At 41.9% G+C, this 18,850-nt stretch overlaps 1 protein-coding gene across 1 annotated transcript; it reads right to left on the reverse strand.

Moving 5' to 3' along the window:
* Positions 1-15,045: 15,045 nt before the first annotated feature.
* On the reverse strand, positions 15,046-18,644 carry LOC6626840 (uncharacterized). Its single transcript, XM_002050806.4, has 3 exons — positions 18,487-18,644; positions 16,969-18,430; positions 15,046-16,909 (listed from the first exon to the last, which is right to left on the reverse strand). The coding sequence occupies exons 1-3, from the start codon at positions 18,543-18,545 to the stop codon at positions 15,155-15,157; spliced, it is 3,276 nt and encodes a 1,091-aa protein (XP_002050842.1). The 5' UTR covers positions 18,546-18,644; the 3' UTR covers positions 15,046-15,154.
* Positions 18,645-18,850: the final 206 nt, after the last annotated feature.

The following is an 18,850-nucleotide window of genomic DNA, read 5'->3' on the forward strand; positions in this document are numbered from 1 at the left end:
TGGATGGAGAAGCAGAATTCGGTTTGGAGCCGGGCTGGGTGCCTAAGTGCCACAGGGCGGGCACACGATGGCTAACCCCTAGCTAAGTACACGAAAAAGAAAACTGTTGACCATGTATTATCTTTTTAGAATGCTAATTTACAGTGCTTTCCTTGGTAAACTTCTGCCAAAGTTCGATAAGTCTAAGGATAATCAAGACACAGTATTCACCATCTACATATGATTTAATTATAATATGAAGTAAAACTCCATAAAATAATAAATATGGATCGATAACAATGAGGAATCAATGTGTTTAAGTATTAATATGTACATATTTAAAGAGCTAGAGAATTTATTGCTCTTGTTTGTGGTATATATAGAACCGTTTGTTCTGACTGACTGACTGACTGACATGTAAAATATTTTACCCTCAAATATCCTATATAGACATAGGTCCAAATTTCCCACCCCCAAAACTCGATTTAGATAAGGTTTTGCTTTTTGTTTATGGTTTGACCTCTAGATCAATTTGGCATCAAAATCTGGCAACATTATTCGAGGCCAAAATTCATGTTAAGATAGTCCCTAAAATATCATATATTGGCATTGTTCGACATTTCCACCCCCATAACTTGGTCAAATCTGATCTGATTTTCTATAAAAAGGCGTCCACCACCTGTGACGACTAAATAGACAGACTTTTATAGTCACGCAAACCAGTTAATTGTATCAAATTGAAGCCTGATTTTATTGTCTTTTCTGTTAGAATATTAAATAATTTAAATGCAATAAAAAGCTTGTGTCCAATTTCAATATTTTATGCGAATTAAATGTAATTGCTGAAGCATAACATTGCGTACGCACCTTTTTGGGACAGTCCCAAAGTTTTGGGCGAAATATCGATAGTAAATCGAGATAAATGTGTTCTTACCTGCAGCTGAGCTCAAGCATTCAACCTTTTCTGTTCGATACTATATATATGCGTGTTTATGTATCAGCCACCCCCCTTTTTGGGCAAAGATTTCCCAATACATAATCCCAAAGCAATGACAAAAACACCGTAAAATGCTTTGCAAATAAGCCTACGCAGGGTACAACAACAAACAAACTATAGGCCAAATGCCTTGTAATAGATTTAAGGGCAGAAAAGCAGCCCAAAAAGTAGCATTAGTTTATTAGAATGTGTATGTGTGAGTCTGTGTGAGTCTGTGTGTGTGTATGTGTTTCTGTGTATGTGTGTGTTTGAGTGGGTGTGCAGAGCTTTAATAGTCGGGTAACAAAATAAACACAGTGCTTACACAATAACCAAGAATATCTGTGCTGCCATTGTGTTTAGAAAAATATTTAAATGGGAAATCTGTGTGGGCAGACGGACGGAAGGTTTCCAGGCTCTGTTTCTGTTACGCTTGTAAAACATACAAGGTGCTTCCGCAAAGGATGCGCAAATATAATGTCTGTAAACAATTTTTATTGCTTTCTGCACGAGAGAACCAATTCGAACTGTAGAACTCAAACAACAAGACGCTAGCAGATTTGCTTAAAAGTAAAAGTTGTTGATAGAAATCACAAAACACAATAACATAAATTGCAAAATGTGACAAAGGGTTGCCAGCCAGGGCACGCACTCCCCCCTAGAGAGTGCCAGACATTGGGTCAGCCTGCCAAGATATAAATAACGAGGAAAAAAAAAACAGAAGAAAAGAATGCCTGTCTACATTATGTCAAAGTCTTAATACCCTAATAGACGGGAAGTGATTTCAAGCAATAGACTTTTTGCCGATCGATTGTTTCTATATGAACTATGTGATATATTAGACCGAATTGAGTTGGCTAGGCATATATATAAGAGAAATAAAAAGGAACACTTTTCGAAGAAAGTTTTCTACATAAAACAACTTTTTTGAATAATTGATAAAACTCCAAATCATATAGCGATCACATCCGACCAAGATTGACATATATGCCGCCTGCATCAAGACGGACTTATGCAAAGTTCCATGACTAAGAGACACGTTGGCCAAGCAGTTAAGCTGAGTGCTTTAAAATTCATGACAAAATTAAAATACCTTCTGCAAGTGTATGAAAAAAGTGAAGAGATACAGGGGAAGTCAACGACAACAACAACAACAACAACAACTCGATCCGAAGTTGAAGTGTGGTCATGTGTGTGGCAGCATCCGAAGTTGTCTCGATGACATCAGCAAACAACAGCCGCAGAAATTGAAAAACTAATCCAAGGCATATGACGCATTCGGCAACACCAACTAAAAGCTTAACTTTCGCAAGTGATTCGCATTAAAAGTTTAAACTTGCCAAATTGCCGGCATATACTCACGCACACGCACACGTACACACACGCACGCACACACGCAGGCTTTAACCTAAGCCAGGCACACCTAGTAAATCCCAGGAACCAGGCCAGGAACCAGCTCTCTGGCAACTCAGCTCAGCCCAGTCTGCCAGTTGGCGAAAGGAAATTGCTTGCTTTTCATAACTAAAACTTGGGAAATTATGAAATTCATACAGGAAGACAATTTTCTTCCACATCTAATTCGGTCGCCCGCCCTTGCCGGCTGCTGTTGCTGCCGCCTCTCCCAGTCTCTGGCTGCTGCCTCTGCTGCAGCATTGCAGCATGAAATTTGTTTGTGGTCTCGGCCATAAGTTTGCCCGTCGACAGGCAACTTGCGGCGGCTGCCGTTTGTTGGATGCTTGCTCTAGCCGCTGACTTCTGGCTGCTGCTGCTGCTGCTGCCGCCTTTATCCAAGAGATTTGCAGTTTTTAAGCCCCACCATTTGGAAGGCTGCCCTACCTGCCCTGCTCCGACGAACACTTCTAAGCAATTTCGGTTGCTTTTTTGCGGCACTTTTGACGGAAATCCTATTCGTCTGGCCCTCACACACACACAACTCTCCAAGCAATTCGTTAGCTTTGTTTAACTTGCAATTTTCTGGAAACTGATAGGTAGCTACCACTAGCCGCAACTTGGCCAAAACTGACTGGCATCTTGACTTTCATTAGGACAGTGCATATTTTGTAAGTCAGCCACAGTTACAGTCTTTCAGCTTTCGGCTTTCAGCTTCTGTTTCTGTTTCAGTTTCAGCTTCAATTTGTATATTGCAAATGGCTTGTGAATGGCTGGCAACAGGTTTAATTCATTTTTTATGGCTGCATAAAGCAAGCCATTTATAAATATCTAAAAGCGCAAACAACAAGAAAAAAGAAAAGAAAATATACATATATATATCTTTGTGTATATATATATATAAATATGTATATAACAGAACGATGCCAAGGCTGCGGAGCCCAAAACCAATGAGCAGCAGGAAATCTAAAAATTACATAAGGGATCAGGGGATTTTTCGATAGAACAGCCTCACCAGCGAGATTGTCGCAAGCCAACAACACCACCAACAACAACAACAACAACAATAGCAACAACTGAGACAACGGCAACGTTCCTTTTGCCAGCTCCATTTGTTATTATGCTCAGCAGCGTGCAAGGATGCCATCCTGGCCACGTTTGTTTAGTTTACGTCCGATTCCCCATGCAATAACTTAAAAAACACGAAGACAGTACGACAGGCCGACAGCTACGGGCGGCCCAGTACCAATAAATGCCAGCCAAAGCACCTTGGCTCGAGTCGGCACGGAATGCTCATGCTGCTACTATTCCATCGCCTCTTCTGCCTGCAGGCCCACAACAATAGGCAAACAGCCGCTGGGCACGAAAGTGCCACCATGACAAGCACAATTCTAATATGGCCAACACCCCATCGGAGCCGAAGCAACAGGGCTGGCACCCAGCTCGATTTTGTGCGCCCATGATCAAATCATATTTTCCCAGCTTATTGACAGCGTAATCAGAGGCAATGCTTGACAATACGCTGGGCAACAACAACAATGGTCAGAAGCAATAATAAAATACAAATACAATTTATAGTTATACGAGTATTTTTTACGGGCCACCTTCAAAGGCAGCGCCACAACAAAACTGGTAATTCATTACTTTATCGATGCCATAAGTTGGCAACGCAGCTGGGACCAGGTCGCTAGTTCGACTCGTGCCCCATGCTATACTCAAGCATCTATAGATATACGTACTTTTATGTTCACGCACACACACACGCACACACATTCGTTTATTGGTAAGTGTAAGCAGTTTTGTGTACACAAAAGCTGACAATTTATAGCCCCAGTCGTGTGTCGTCTGGGCAAGTTTTAAATCCTTTGCGATAGAGCTGGGAACCCAACACCAAAATTGGTAGCATGATGCTGGGTCTGGCCGGGTTCCTAAGTTCTTGCCATTTACCAGACTTCAGTTTAATTATGCTCAAAGACACGGCAATAGAACAAGTGCAGCACAGCACAGTCCATGTAATTAAGGTAGCGGGTATTTTCGAAAGCACAGCACAGCATAAAGAAACATTTCAGTAAATAACAAACTTCAACTAAATATTTATGGAAAACGAATAACCTTTGATTAATTGTTTAATGCATACACTGAGAGAACATTCACCTATGCTTTAATAGAAGAATTTATATTACGAATATTTTGAAATTGAAGTCTCTTTAATTTGCTTTAATTCTTCTATATATTTGCGAAGGAGACACCAAATTTGCTGGCATCACGCTTAGAAACACTATTTTACGCATCTAGGCGCTGGGAACAGGGTATCTCCAAACTGCACGTCCTAGTTTAAAATTTAATATTTTTATTAACATCTTATTCAATAAACACTTCTGTTTCTACGCACAGTTTTTCGTCAAGTGTACGTGAGTTGATTATATTTTTCTTGGTTTCATTGCTAAAATATTGTATATTAAACATAAACAATGCATAGTTGATTGTAAACACTTCATGCGCGTTCAGCAAATGTTGTTGCTCGGGGCACACGAGTGCCTAGGATAATATTGACCCGCCGCAAGAAACACAAACACCTTTTCAGAGAGAGACAAAAACCGACAAATAAAAGTGAGAACAACAATAACAATAATACTTGTAACAATAATCACACTATGTTATAGTTAAAGCAAGCACAAATTATTGTTATTATTATTATGCTCGTACGCGTGGTCAGTGCAGAGGAAAAAATAAAAACTTTTCTCATTTCGCACGCATGACAGACGACCTCTTAGCGTGGAATTATATTGGACTGAGCGCCCAAAATGTATGCTATATAAACTGAGAATTGTTGGCACTGCAAACAGGCTGGCAAAAATAAATAAATAGGCTAAAATTGAAAATGCATAAATTGCTTGTTAACAAAAATACGTGTGCAAATGAATATATAAAATATGCAAGCATACATATTGAAAAAAGTATGATTACTATATGTTATATATATATATATAACATATAAATATATGTGTGCATATATACAAAAGCAATTTGGCCACAAACAAAAATAAGAACAAAAAGAATTTGGTACACATTAAAACAAGGCCACAGCTGGGACTGTAGTCGGGCCAGCTGTGAGCCTACGAAAAGCGGAATTTTAAAATGTCGCCCACAGCAAATTGAAAATTAAACGAAAAACTTTAAAATAACTATATTAAAGGGGCAGGGGACAGGCGGCACGGGGGCGTGGCTTGGGAATGGGAATGGAGCGTCAAAGAAAAAGTTGTTTAAAATGTTTTTGCCTTCTTGCTGACCCCAATTGTAGGCCCGGGCCCAGGCTGCTTTGTTGCGCAAGTGTTGCCAACTTAATAAAATGACGCTCAAGCATGGAAAGTTGACCAGGACCAGAATGGAGGAGCCTGAGGAGCCATCGCCATCGCCATCGCCAGCAACATCAACAGCACCAACACCAACACAAACACAAACAAGCCACAGCAAGTGCATGTTAAAAGTTGTGCCAAAAAATACATTTCCTTTTTTTTGGCAGGCCAATTTTTTACCACCACTGTCACCAAGTTCCTTACACACAGATATACACATGCATATATATAAATAAGTATATAAGTAAGTGTATATATATATATAAGGATGTACATATACATATTTGACCGTTCTGCTCATATTTTACAGTTGCTGCGGCTATTGTTGCCGATGTTGCACGTCGTGTACGTGTGTGTGTGTGTGTGTGTGTGTGTGTGTGTGTGGCTGGCTTGTAGTGCCACAAGTCTCTGCGGAGTGCCTAAATTGAATATCATCAAGGCTCAAATTAATGTCTTCAGCACAAACTTTGCCACTTGAAGCATATTTTTGCCGGCCTTCGCCTTCAGTTTGCGCAGCTTTTCTTTATACTTGCCATACTCTTGGACGGGGTATTATGATTTTGTCACAAAATATGAAGGAAATATCTGGGATACTTTCATAAATGTATAAAAACACATATATCATAAATATCTTATAGGCCAGGTCGGATTCTCTCGGCTTGATATCTGGTTGGGAGGAGCTATATAGGTAGGGACATATCTTAAGATCGGATTACTTTTTCATTGAGCTCTGTTGGAAAAGTCGAAAAATTATATTTGTTTTCAACTTAGTTTCATTAAATTCGGCATATATGGATGTCAGAAATATCCATGTGATATGTCTGCAAGGGTATGTAATATTCGGTGTCGCAATTGCTTCTTTTTTTTCTACTGTCTGCACTTTGCAGCGTTTTTTTTTTTTTTGTTGTTCGGCAACTACAAAGTTTTTGGCAGTGTGCAGCAGGGTTTGTTGTTGTTGTTGTTGGTGCTTTGCAAAGTTTTCTGACCCGCAAATTGAAATGCTCGTAGATTTAGCTGGTAACGCCGGCATTTTAGCTAATTGCACGCACGGCCGCCAACTCGGCCCGTGATTTGATTTTGTGCCCCATGTCAGGCAATGTGGGTACGCGTTGTACCGTAAACCACGCTGCGTTATGCATCCCCCGAGTCCAGAGCCCACACGGTAACCCAAATCGAAGCTAATAGCATTCCCAAAAAAAAAACACCCCGTCGTGCGTGTTATTAATTCCAGCCAATCTATTAAAAATGTAAAATGCATGAGCTGCAAAGACAATTGCAGTCGAGAAACTACTTATATGTCTATAAGTATATCTTATATATAGGGCTGCTAATGCACAAGGGAATCGTCTGGCCAGCTGTCTGGATGTCTGACTAAGCGACTGTCTAGCGGCACGTATCCACCTAAACACAGGACTCTATCTGTCGTCTGCTTTTGATGTTGCGCCGTGCGTGCCTCGTGGGCAAGTCAAATCGTGAGACGACTCGCCCCTCTCCGTTCCCGTTCCTGTCTCCCCTTGGTGCTGCATTATTTACGCGACGGTTCTTGTTTATTGATGTTTGTCTGTGAGCCAACTGCAGGTTGCCTTTGCCATGTTACCTGGCGCTTTGTGGCTTTCACTAACGCGGCCCAGACCCATTCCCCTGTTTGAGGTCCCGTCAACCCCCGTTGCCGGAACAGCGACTGCTTACATATTCATGAGGGTTGCGGCAGCAAAAGTAGCCAAAAAAGAAATGTCTTAGTGCGGGCATTGCCAAAAAAAAAAAAAAAATTGCGGTTCAAGTTCGCTGAGTTCGTCGTAACTTGGGCAGCTTTGGAGCCTTACCCTTGTTTATCTGACGATGCACTCACTCTGGGGAATTGGGCTTAGACCTAGAGTGTTAGTCCGGTTGTTACAGCCGCCGCTGCAATTTGCCGTTTAAACATGCGGATTTAATTGAGTTTAATTGTATATGAAAAGAAAGATTTGTATTTTGATTTTGTGCTCCACTGCAGCTGCTGGCAACCGTTCCACATAACCCAACCATTTCACTATCCTCTACGTGGGATTCAATATTTGTTTCTGAATTATCGTTTACAGTGAATTCTATCTACTAAAGTTCAATTTACATGGAATTCCGGGTTTATTTCTGAATAATCATTTACAGTAAATTCTTTTTCTCAAAGTTTAATGTCAACCTAAAGATCAGTTAAATAGTAAAATACACATCACATAAAAGCAGAAGAAATAGAGGGAAATAAAATGAAAGAAAGGGAGAGAGAACTTCCACGCACGACTAAGAGCACCGACACAAATTATTTTCCCGACACACCTTGACATAAAAGCATTAAAGACGATAGACATTGCTTGAATTCATGAGAATCGCATAGAAGGGAGACTTACCAAATACGTTTCTGATTTAATTTTTTTAGTGGCAACCTAACTTCTGCATTTGATATAAAACAATGTACACATACAGCTTCCTTTTGCTTTTGCTGCCTTAGTTTTCAATTTGGCATCCAGGGGGTGAATTTTCCAAAAACATGTCTTGGCGTGCACTTACATCAAATAAAATTGCTACAGTAAAAACTTTAGTTTTCTATCTCTGTGAATTGATCACAAATCAGTCTCTCAGTCCGCCAGCCAATCAGTCGGGACGAACAATTTGATATTATCATAAAGATGTATTTAGATCAATGTGATTATATATGACGAAAACAAAGACTAAACTTTAATGATAATTGTGCCGCAGAGTTAAAAATTACAAAAATAAATTTGTAATTCGTACTCGTTCAAGTTAACGCTTGTCCACTGTATCTACAGCTCCCTTACAGAGTATATGTACATGTATATGCAAAGTAGAAAACAAAGGTCGAGAGCTTATTAAAATTTATATATTTAAATAGCATTTACCGCCAGGCGCTCGCACCATTGTAGTCTATCACTGCGTGGCCTCGGGCGGCACAGATGAAAGTTTGAAGTGTCTCACACACTCGCAAACACATGCACAGCTAGACACAATCTATGTGCGCTGCTCTGAATTGACAAAAGGGGTAGTTGGCACGCACTAACACACACTCTCACACACACACACGCAGGCATGTAGACTAGAAAAACAATTTCACGGTTATTCCTGGCAAATATGAAAAGTAAAATGTAATAGCCCCAGTCAGCGCCCCCGCTACTAAAACATAGCCAACACCCCCCAAGCAGAGCAGCAGCAACAGCACCGCATATCAAGCGGAAACGGAAGTCAGACACTTACATATGCGCGCGTAACTTTACGCCCATCGTCTTTCTAGCTGTTGTTGTTGTTATTGCTGCTGATTTGCTTTTCACATTTTTCGTTTTTCGTTTTTTTTTTTTTTGTTTGTTGTGGGTTTGTTGTGGGTCTTTCAGCCCTGCGGCATATTTCAACAGTTGCCAGCCGTAGTTGCTGTCTCTGTTGTTGTTGTTGTTGTCATAATATTGGCATGCATATATCATACTGACGGTCCATAAAAATTTCTACACCAAATGCCGCTAAGGGTTGATTTTCGTTGTCAGCACTGTTGCACTTGTCATAAATCGGGTTGAACTGTGAGTTGAAAACGGGTGTCACTTGCTATTTCGTTTTTAGAATGTAATAAGCCTCAATGGACTATCGCTTATTTTGATCCTAAGTGGTTGATAATAAATTGTTAGTGAGCATTTTTTTTTTTTTTTTTTTTGTTGAATGTCACTCGAACTGGGGGTTGTTATGTTTCCCGATCCAACCCCTTTTGCGTATCAATACAACTCCTCAAGTGGAAGAATAATAAAATACTTTAGACAAATCAAATGTCGCCGAATCGAAAAAAAAGGAATTCGGTTATTTTTCGCGTCTGATTATATATTAAGCACGTCCACAACCTGGACTTATACGCACACACTCCCAGCTCACCTGCAACTCCCTCTGGCAACATTTTTATTAATATTTAATGTGAGTTTCGCAACTTTTGTCAGCCCCCCCTCCCTCAGTTCGACCAACCCTCATAAAACGCAACTTTTCGCACAACTGACAACTCAATTCGGCAGCTTTGCCCCCTCGCTAGCCCTCCGCCAGCCCACAACACGTGCCAAATATTTTTGTCGCTCTATCCTGACCCCATACACTGCATGCAAAATGACGCAAGCCGCGCCTCCCGGAGTCCATTAGACGTAGTTCTTAGCCTGCATAGCTCTATAATGAAAAATTTCAGCCCCCCAACCACCGTTGACGCCCAGCCAGCCCCCACAATACCGCTTGACAGACAGGGGTTGGCCGTGATTTGCAATGTGCGGTGGGTGGGGCCGGGAAGGAGGGTGTGTAGACCCAACTAACTCTCAACGCTCAACGTTACATAAATCATAAATATTTTAAAGTTTCAAATTACCAGTGGCAAAAACAATCAATGCAACCATTCCCCCAAAGCACAAAAGGTGCTGTCACAGATGTCAGCATTTGCAGTGCCTCAGGGCAGGGGAGGGGCTGCGCAGGGGCAGGCAGAGGAACAGGGGCAGAGCACAGCACAATCAGCAGTAATCTAATGAGAACCAATGCGGCATGTGCTAATTTTTTGGTGGGCGGATCGCTTGACGAACCATGTTCATACTGAGTAGCAAATCGACTCAATATTTCAAATATGAAATGAAAATTAGAAAAAAAAAAAAATATCGTTTCACCGATTTTCCACAGTTATGTGTGGAATTATGCGATTTCAATTCAAGCACAAATTTCTTTGGCAAGTCATAGGTTTCATTTATTGTACGACTGGCTTACGACTATTAGTTCAAAGTTCGCCCAGAATTGAGTAAACAATTTCCATTCATTTTGCAATTCTTATCCGTGTTGTGATAAGTTTGTCAGACGCATAAAATTGGCAAAAACAACATAAAGAAAAACACAAGAATTTAACATTCAAAATGAATGAGATGGAAGCTCATATAAGAAACTCTCTAAATTAAAAGCAAAGAAAAAATTCCACTTATATTCCACACTTATGGTACATATGGAATTTCTAAGCATCTTCGACTATGATGTCAAATTCTAGTAAGATTTTGATTTTATCAAAGTTGTGATCATTTTTGGTGAGTTGTTTAAAGAAACTGCGATGCCAAATTGTATGCAATAAATAAAAGACTTGTAGCCCGACTTTTAATGCCCAGTAGGTAGTTAACCGTGCAGCAGGAGAGCTGTGAGTTGCACGTGGGAGTGCGAGCTTACTTATTCACTGCCAAGGCAGTTATGAATATTACAGAATGCCAAAATGTCTTGTAAGTTCGCTGAAGTATGTAATATGCGAGCACTTTTCATTTGCAAGTAACAGTAACTGTTGCCATTGCCGTTGTCGTTGCCGTTACCGTTAGTGACAGCGCAAAATGGCGGCTGCCAACCTGTCCTGTTTGTCCGTTAGCTGCCTTCCGGTTACGGTTAACGTTGCAATTCATATAAAAATAATTATTTGCAAGCGCACATTCATTATGTGGAATGGCAACCCTGGCAACAAAATGCCTGCCACCTGCCGCCCGTTGCCTTCGCTTCCAGCAAACGATATTAAAAATGCAATTTGGCCAAAAATGCGTTCTCCTTGGCCAGATCCGTTGGCACTGTTGGCTGTTAGCCCAGGCATCAGGCAACTCTTGCCTGCCTCAATCACCACGCACTTGGCAATACGCAATACGCATTTGCAAATTGCATTTCCAACTGGCTGCCCGTGTCCTTTCAGTCAGCTCAGGTTGCATTGCGTTGCTGGACATGAACATCGCCGGTCGCGCATCAAATTAAACGCCCGCGCGCAATAAACATTAATAAAAATCACACAAAAATTGCCATTTGCAAGGTGCAGCCGGCAAACGAAAATGGAAATTGCTCATAAACAAGTCCATCAAATAAAGTGCACACAGCTGAAACTCCAAAAGATAATAAAACCAAGAAAAACAAAAACACTTCAATTCACAAATGCAGAATTTTAAATACTCTATCGAAGACAAACAGATATATTCTGCAACGAAAGCAACTCGGATTATCCAGTCTGCTGGAAGTTCGTTCCTTGATATTTTCGCCTCTTTCTTAAATTGATTTTGATTCTCATCATGAGGATCATTTAGTTTTAAGATTGTAATATGTATGAATTCAGTAATTACTTGATTAAAGAATCTATTTTACTCAATCGAAAAGCATTTAGAATCCTTCTGAAATTAAATAAGCATTATACTTAATTCAATAACTTTTGGCCTCTATTTTGTCTGTAAGCCAAACGACTCTCTTTGGAGTATAAAACGGAGCCATTGGTGACTTTTGGTGTTAAACCACAGCACAATATTAACAATGACGCATACGCAGCAAATATACACACACACACGCACACACACACACACACACACACACACACACACACACACACGCAACAGCGACCACCGCAGACTATCAAATTTTAATACGCCAGCAGCTTGTGCCTTTATTTCATAAATGTTTAATGAAATTAAGCGGCAAGCTTTTTGGGTGAGCTGGCCCAACTGCGTCTGTCCCGTCTGTGGGTCCGTCAGTCTACGTGTCTGGCTGCCCGAAAAAGAGTATTTCGAAATAAATCATAAAGAATAAAATACATAAGTAAGCCAGACAGTTGGGCAGCCAGTCAGGCAGCCAACAGGCATTACATTGTTTGCATACCTTTTTAAACGATTTTAAAAGTTGCTTTATTTTTAAAAAAGAAAAACTTTTTTTATTTTATTTTACTTGCTTGTACTTTTAACCACAACTAAATGTGCGGCTGCTAAATTATGAAATAAGCGGTTTTTATATGCTTTTGATTTTAATGAGTGCAGATACACACACACACAGTCACATACATACACACACACACACACACACACACACACTCACACAAATGCATGCATACATCAACTAAAAAGGTTAACTAAAACGAGCACACAAAATACGAATTATACTTCCGGCAAGCGTGAGTCAAGCCAGGCAGGCACAGGGTGCCTGCTCGGCAACCAGGCAACACCCCAAAAAGTATGCAGCAAAAAAACTACGTTAGAGTCGAAATCGTATAGAGCCGGGGTTAAAGTCGGACTGGCATTGCGCATATACTATGTGTGTGTATGCGAAATCAAAAGTTGTTTATGACTCAATTTGTAGTTTTTGAACATGAATTATTGCAGCTGCGCGCCAAAACGAAAAAACGGACTCAAAAAAAAAATATATATAAAAAAAAAAGAAAAACGAAATGAAAGAGCAAATGAATGTATGTGCTGGTGTGTGTGTTTCGAACTACACGAAAATTGTGCAAAAATTTACTCAAAACTAATTTCGCAAAGAGGAAATTAAATATGGCAAAGTTTGACATATGACAGATTTGTTGCTATTGCTGTTGTCGTTTTCGTTGTTGCATGTGCTTTGGCATTGTCTTGATTTTATTTATTTACGAGTGCATAAATGTGTGTGCGTGTAGCTGTCTCTGTATGTATCTATGTGCAACAGCAAGTAATTGAAACATTTCGAGCTGCTGCACATGCTCCTAACTGGAAGCTGACGATGCAAATTTTCAATCTGCAGCAAAAGACAAACATCATTCCACAATAGAAAACGTATTTTGAGAGCGTATTTGACATTTCATTTCAATTAATTTGCTTTCAGTTTCTTCCATGCAAACTTTTGCCTGCCACTTAATTTAGTCAATAAGATGCAAATGATCCCGACGCCGCTCTAATTAGAAACGCAGCGCCAGTCCAAAGGCAACTTCAGCTCCAGCCAGTTCGTTAGTTTGTCTTGTTTTCAATATTAAAAGCTGCGGTGCTTTAAGACTATGCATAATCCAATAGGGAATTTCCGTTGACAGCGACAACGTCAACTTAAGACTGATGAACTACAGCATTTCCACATTTCTGTTTTAGCTACGTGCATGGGCGTAGTGCACAGTCTGAGACTTTCAATATGCGTTATTGTCTTGAAATATTTTGTTCGTGTACACTTTGTATGGTATCTCAAATAAAAACTTGATATATCAATAGTATACATATAAGCACATAAGAACTCTTGCGGTCAGTATTTACCAAGTTCATTTTCGATAAGAGTTTGGTCCTTTTTTCAGTTTTGAAACAGAAAACCAATTGAATACGTATAAAAACTACCATAACCAAGTCTATATATGAATTCAGCTAGACGTCATGGGGTCATGAGATTCACATAGAAAGGCGCTTTAATATTTCACAAACACATTTCTGTAAGCAAAGCCATTTTACTATTTTAGTTTTGTATTTCATAGTATATAATTCTAATTCGTTTGAGGATGTTGGAGCCCCCCTTTCTGTCTACCACTCTGACTTTTTGTGTGTGAGAGAGAGATCCACTGCCATATGCAGTCGTGCCAAGCATGAAATGATGTGCACATTCTTCAACATCAAGTGCGCCGAATATGTGCGTTTATCATACGACTGCGGTTACCTTTAAGCTACCGCGGCTGCTGCTGCCCACATCTCTATTTTGATGTTGGTTCATGGTTACGGTTTCGATTTCATACGGCGCTCACTGTCGACACATTCGCTGACAAATGGCCAGAAGTGTATAATTGGATAAGAAGCGTTTAAATGCTTGTATCGTGCAGCGCCAATTGATTGAAGGCTTATAATTTACTTTTTGTTGGCGCTCAGTTGGAAAATTCAATTAAATTAAGCGCCAATGTGCAATTATTTAAGCGCCAAAATTTGAACTATGTTATATTTATGCAGATGGAGGCCAGCTCCAGTGCTATTGCCAGGGCCGGGACTCTACCCAAAATGTTTCATGGCTGACTACTTATCGCTTAATCACATCAGAGCATCGACCAGTGTGTTGGGCCATAAAACATTTAGCAACATGAAATCGTTACTGTTACTGTTACTTTTGCCAGACATCAAAGCCAATCAAAACGGCATTTCAATAATATCAGAGCACTACAATCGCATCAGCGAATGCCTAGGTAGGTGGGGGCAGTAAAGAGACATGCACACACATACACAGTCAACAAAATGTTGTAATGTGGCATGCGTGTGTTTTGGTGGGGTGCTGGGGTTGGCGTATAAACGATTTGTTCGCAAATATCATGAGCAGGAGCTCACACCCACAGTTGACAGACAAGCTGAACCACACCACCCATACGCGCACACACACAGACAATGGTTGTGGGGTGGCAATTGTGTCAAACGAGACTTTCGCTTTTCAACAAATGTGTCCTTGCCCAAACGCTAGAAGATAGCACATGTGTGCGAGTGGGTGGGTTGGGTTGGAGAGTGTGTCTATATTAGCCATAACATAAAGATATGTGACAGGCACAAAGATTGGCAGCAGCACGTGGCGTTTCGAAGAAAGGAAGAAATTATCGAATTTTTAGTAACCTCTTTTTTTATGGTTTATTTTGCTTGTACCATTACTGTTTAATTTAGACTATTTCAAGGCAAATATAATATTCTGTCAAATGCTTTGGCTGCCAAATTTAATCACAATCCTTTTCCACGGCGGTTTCCTTTTCCTCTTTATTTTTATAACATTGGCAAGCTTCTGTATCGGACTCTTCGGGCTCTACTGGCAGCGGGCATTTAATGTCATCGGCAAGTGGAAATAACTTATTCATGATCGGAACTGGGTCGCATAAAAATGAGCAGTCGTCTTCACCATCCGCACAATCGGACATATCACTTTTTTCTGCGTCTGCGTCTGCATCTGCGGTTCCATCGCATGGGCACAGGGCTCGCAATTCTTCCGCTTCTGAGGGACTCAAATCCAGCATGCAGTTAACGTCGCCCTCTTCAATCTGTATCGGCTGCGGTTCGGGACACTCCATAGCGGCGGCCTCCTTTTGTCTTCCACAAGCGCCACAGCACACGGAACAGACCTCGGAAGCGGGATCAACTAAAGGAGCTTGATAGGGATTTGGAGATTGACGCATCTGATTTGCAGCTTGGTTAGTTTGCAAACAAGGCACAGCAGCTGGATCAGATTTACGAGGTTGAGGAGACTGCATTTTAGGAGACTTAGCTTGAGGAGGACCCTGATTACATACGCCACACGGTGCATTTGCAGCAGGAGATTTGGCAGCTTGGGGATATTGAGAATATTGAGGATATTGTTGAGCTTGTTGGCCTTGACCATATCGAGGAGCTTGAGGATATTGAGGAGCTTGTTGAGCTTGAGCATATTGAGGAGCTTGACAACCTTGTTGGTATTGTTGTCCACCGGGTGAATATGCAACTGGAGGTTGCTGAGCTTGTTGAGCTGGATAAGAATTTTGGTAATAGCCACCATAGGCACTAGACCGATTTTGATTCATCTGGCCTCCATTAGTTTGATAAGCATTTGATAAACGTCCACCGGGTGAAGCTGCGGCGGGAGCTTGTTGATAAGCCGGGCATGGTTGCCCACCGGGTGCAGCTGGAGCGGGAGCTTGCTGATAACTCGGGCACGGTTGCCCACCGGGTGAAGCCGCAACGGGAGCTTGTTGATAGGCCGCGCATATATGTCCACCGGGTGCAGCTGCAACGGGAGCTGGCTGAAAAGCCGGGCATGGTTGTCCACCGGGTGGGGGTGGAACAGCAGCCTGTTGACCTGGAGCTGAATAAATATATTGGTAGCAATCTGGACAAGTTGGATATGCAGCAGCAGCAGATAATCGTTTTGCACCCTGTTTTGGGGATTGAATAGCATTTGGGGTACATTGTGCACCGGGTGAGGGAGCGGAAGGTAGTGGAGCTTGTTGATATTTCGGGCATTGTTTTTGTGAAGCCGATTGAGGAGGCTGAGGCGGCTGACACGGTAGAGCCGCAATGGGCGCTTGAGTTTGAGCCTGACAATCGTTTGGAGTGGAGGGAAAGTTGGGGCAGCCGGGCGCACACGGATTTTCACTCGTTGCAAAGCTTGCAACATCCTGCGCATTATAGACATCTTGAGGGCAGTCACAGTCTTGAGACACAGCTCCCTCTTCCGCGGCCTTCTGTTCCAAATATGCCTCGCTTGTTATGGGACAACCTTCTAAAGCTGACTTTAGGTTTTCTTCGTCGTCGCAACGGCAGTTACAATCTGGTTCATTTGCAGCAGCCTCTTCAGCCCCACAATTTGGATCAGCATCAGAAGCTGTCAGCTCTTCGCCATACCTGGCCAACAGTTCGATCAGGACACCATTTGTCCATCCAAAGCCCGTTTGGGGCTGGTGCTCGCCATTACAGGCGGCAGCGCCAAGTTCCTCGCAATTATACTGCAGAGGAGGATTAATTGACACAGAATCGCAGGAGCACGTTAAAAAAATAAGCTCACCTTTTCGTGCATAAAACCAGTTTTACTAAACGCCTCATAGTTAGTTCTTACCCACCGCTCTCGCCAACGCTTTGACATCTCGTCAGCCTCGGGAGTGCCCAGATTATTCAGTCCCTCGATCAGCATGAGCATCATTGGTGGCCATACATTCGGATAGTCCCATTGCTGGCCAGTATTACTCAGTGTGTGCGGCACACCACCCGGAAATGAATCTAGCTTATTCTCCTCGATGTAGTCCATAACAGATTTCGAGATCTTTTCATTATCAGCAATGGGATAGGCATGCAACCAGAGCGGCGATAGATTTGTGACGACAAAATAGTCGCGGGGTGTTTTATTCTTAAGATCGTAATCCAGCCAGACGCCACGCTTCTCATTCCATAGCACAGCGGTTATGGCCTTGATCAGACCACAGGCAATATTACGATATTGTTGCGCCTTGGCGGTATTTCCGGCCATGTTATTGAACTCGGCCAGTGTCTTACAGCTACGGAAGAGTATACAATTCAGATCGACGGGCACTATCCAGGATGTTTTGATGTTGGCCAGTGTGCCCACATTTGTGCCACAGGGCGAGACAAACCAGCGCGAACTAAAGTCCATGCCCGATTCGCAGGCAGCCTTCAGGTTTGCATAATGCTCCTCCTTTTCGTCATCTGAACAGAAGCCAGCCGCGCTGGCTACATCTTCGCGGTACGATTCGGGTCGTGGTCCCGATGATTTATCGCGATATTGATACATGGTGCGACCCTCGACCTGCACCGAATGATTCTTTAAAAAGTTATCCATCTCCATTTCGAGCAACGGTAGTATGCGAAGAACATATTGATCATCTTTGGTAAACTCTAAAAATGCCTTAACCATGAGCACAAGCAGAGGTGGCTGTGACCGACCCCAGTAGTAGACGCGGCCGCCATTGGGCACCGCCTTATACTGCTGCACCATATACAGCAGATTATCAATCATGCCGCGTGCCGTCTGATGCATGCCGGTGTAGAGCAGACCGCGAACAATCCAATATGTGTCCCAGTAGTAGAACTCTAGAAATCGTCCGCCGGGCACAATGAACGGATTTGGTACATATACCAGTGAGTACATTTGGGGGCTTGTTCTGACACAATCCTTCATGTTGCGGCCCAGCTGCTTCCAAATACGATTTAAGTCCGAACCAAACTTTTTTAATTGTGGATCCTTGATTTGGGCTAGGAACGCGGGCTCCATTCGCCAATCTGGCGGACACCAATATTCCATTTCCGTGCCAGGCTGATCAAAATGATTATCCACGAAATTGGTAAGATGTTTCACCGATGTCTCGTTCTTCTTGCATGAGCTAAACAATTGGAAATCGGCGAGTATACGCTCTGGAGAATAACGACAGCTCATGTCCACAAAATACTTGCAATCCTTGTACAAGCCAGTCATTTGCACGGCTCGCAACAACGGCCCGCAGCAGTAGATGGCACTATATGCACATAATTTTACACACACTGTATCGCAGGACATTGTTAGGTAACTTACCCATTGGCACCGGCGAGGTGCACTTGCCCACATTCAGCGCATTTGGGAGCATTTGGCATTTTGATTATAAAAAAATTTGTGTGTGTGGAGCCTGTGAAGCCAAATGACAAACTGGTTAAAAATTAAGGCCTAGCAACGAGAATGAGACAAGTAAATTAAAGTCAACTAATGTTTTTGATATATTTTGAAAAGACATGTTAGCTCGGACAAAAACAAACAATCAGTCCGACTCAACAAATAAATCAAAAGCAAACGCATAACAACCATTATATTGACCATTAAAACAAATTTGTCGACATTTGCCATTAAGAGACAACAATGCGCTCTTTCTCCCGTCCATAAATCAGCGTAAATAGACAGGAAG

This window comes from Drosophila virilis, chromosome 5 (genome assembly GCF_030788295.1).
Source record: "Drosophila virilis strain 15010-1051.87 chromosome 5, Dvir_AGI_RSII-ME, whole genome shotgun sequence".
Lineage (NCBI taxonomy): Eukaryota > Metazoa > Arthropoda > Insecta > Diptera > Drosophilidae > Drosophila > Drosophila virilis.

What these genes read in the sequence shown, in the direction of transcription:
- LOC6626840 (XM_002050806.4), bottom strand. Translation starts at nt 18,545, where the DNA reads ATGCCAAATGCTCCCAAATGCGCTGAATGTGGGCAAGTGCACCTCGCC. An exon ending in CACCTCGCCGGTGCCAATGG is followed by an intron (nt 18,431 to 18,486) that starts GTAAGTTACCTA and finishes ATGTGCATATAG; the next exon opens with TGCCATCTACTGCTGCGGGC. An exon ending in CTGGTTTTATGCACGAAAAG is followed by an intron (nt 16,910 to 16,968) that starts GTGAGCTTATTT and finishes CCTCCTCTGCAG; the next exon opens with TATAATTGCGAGGAACTTGG.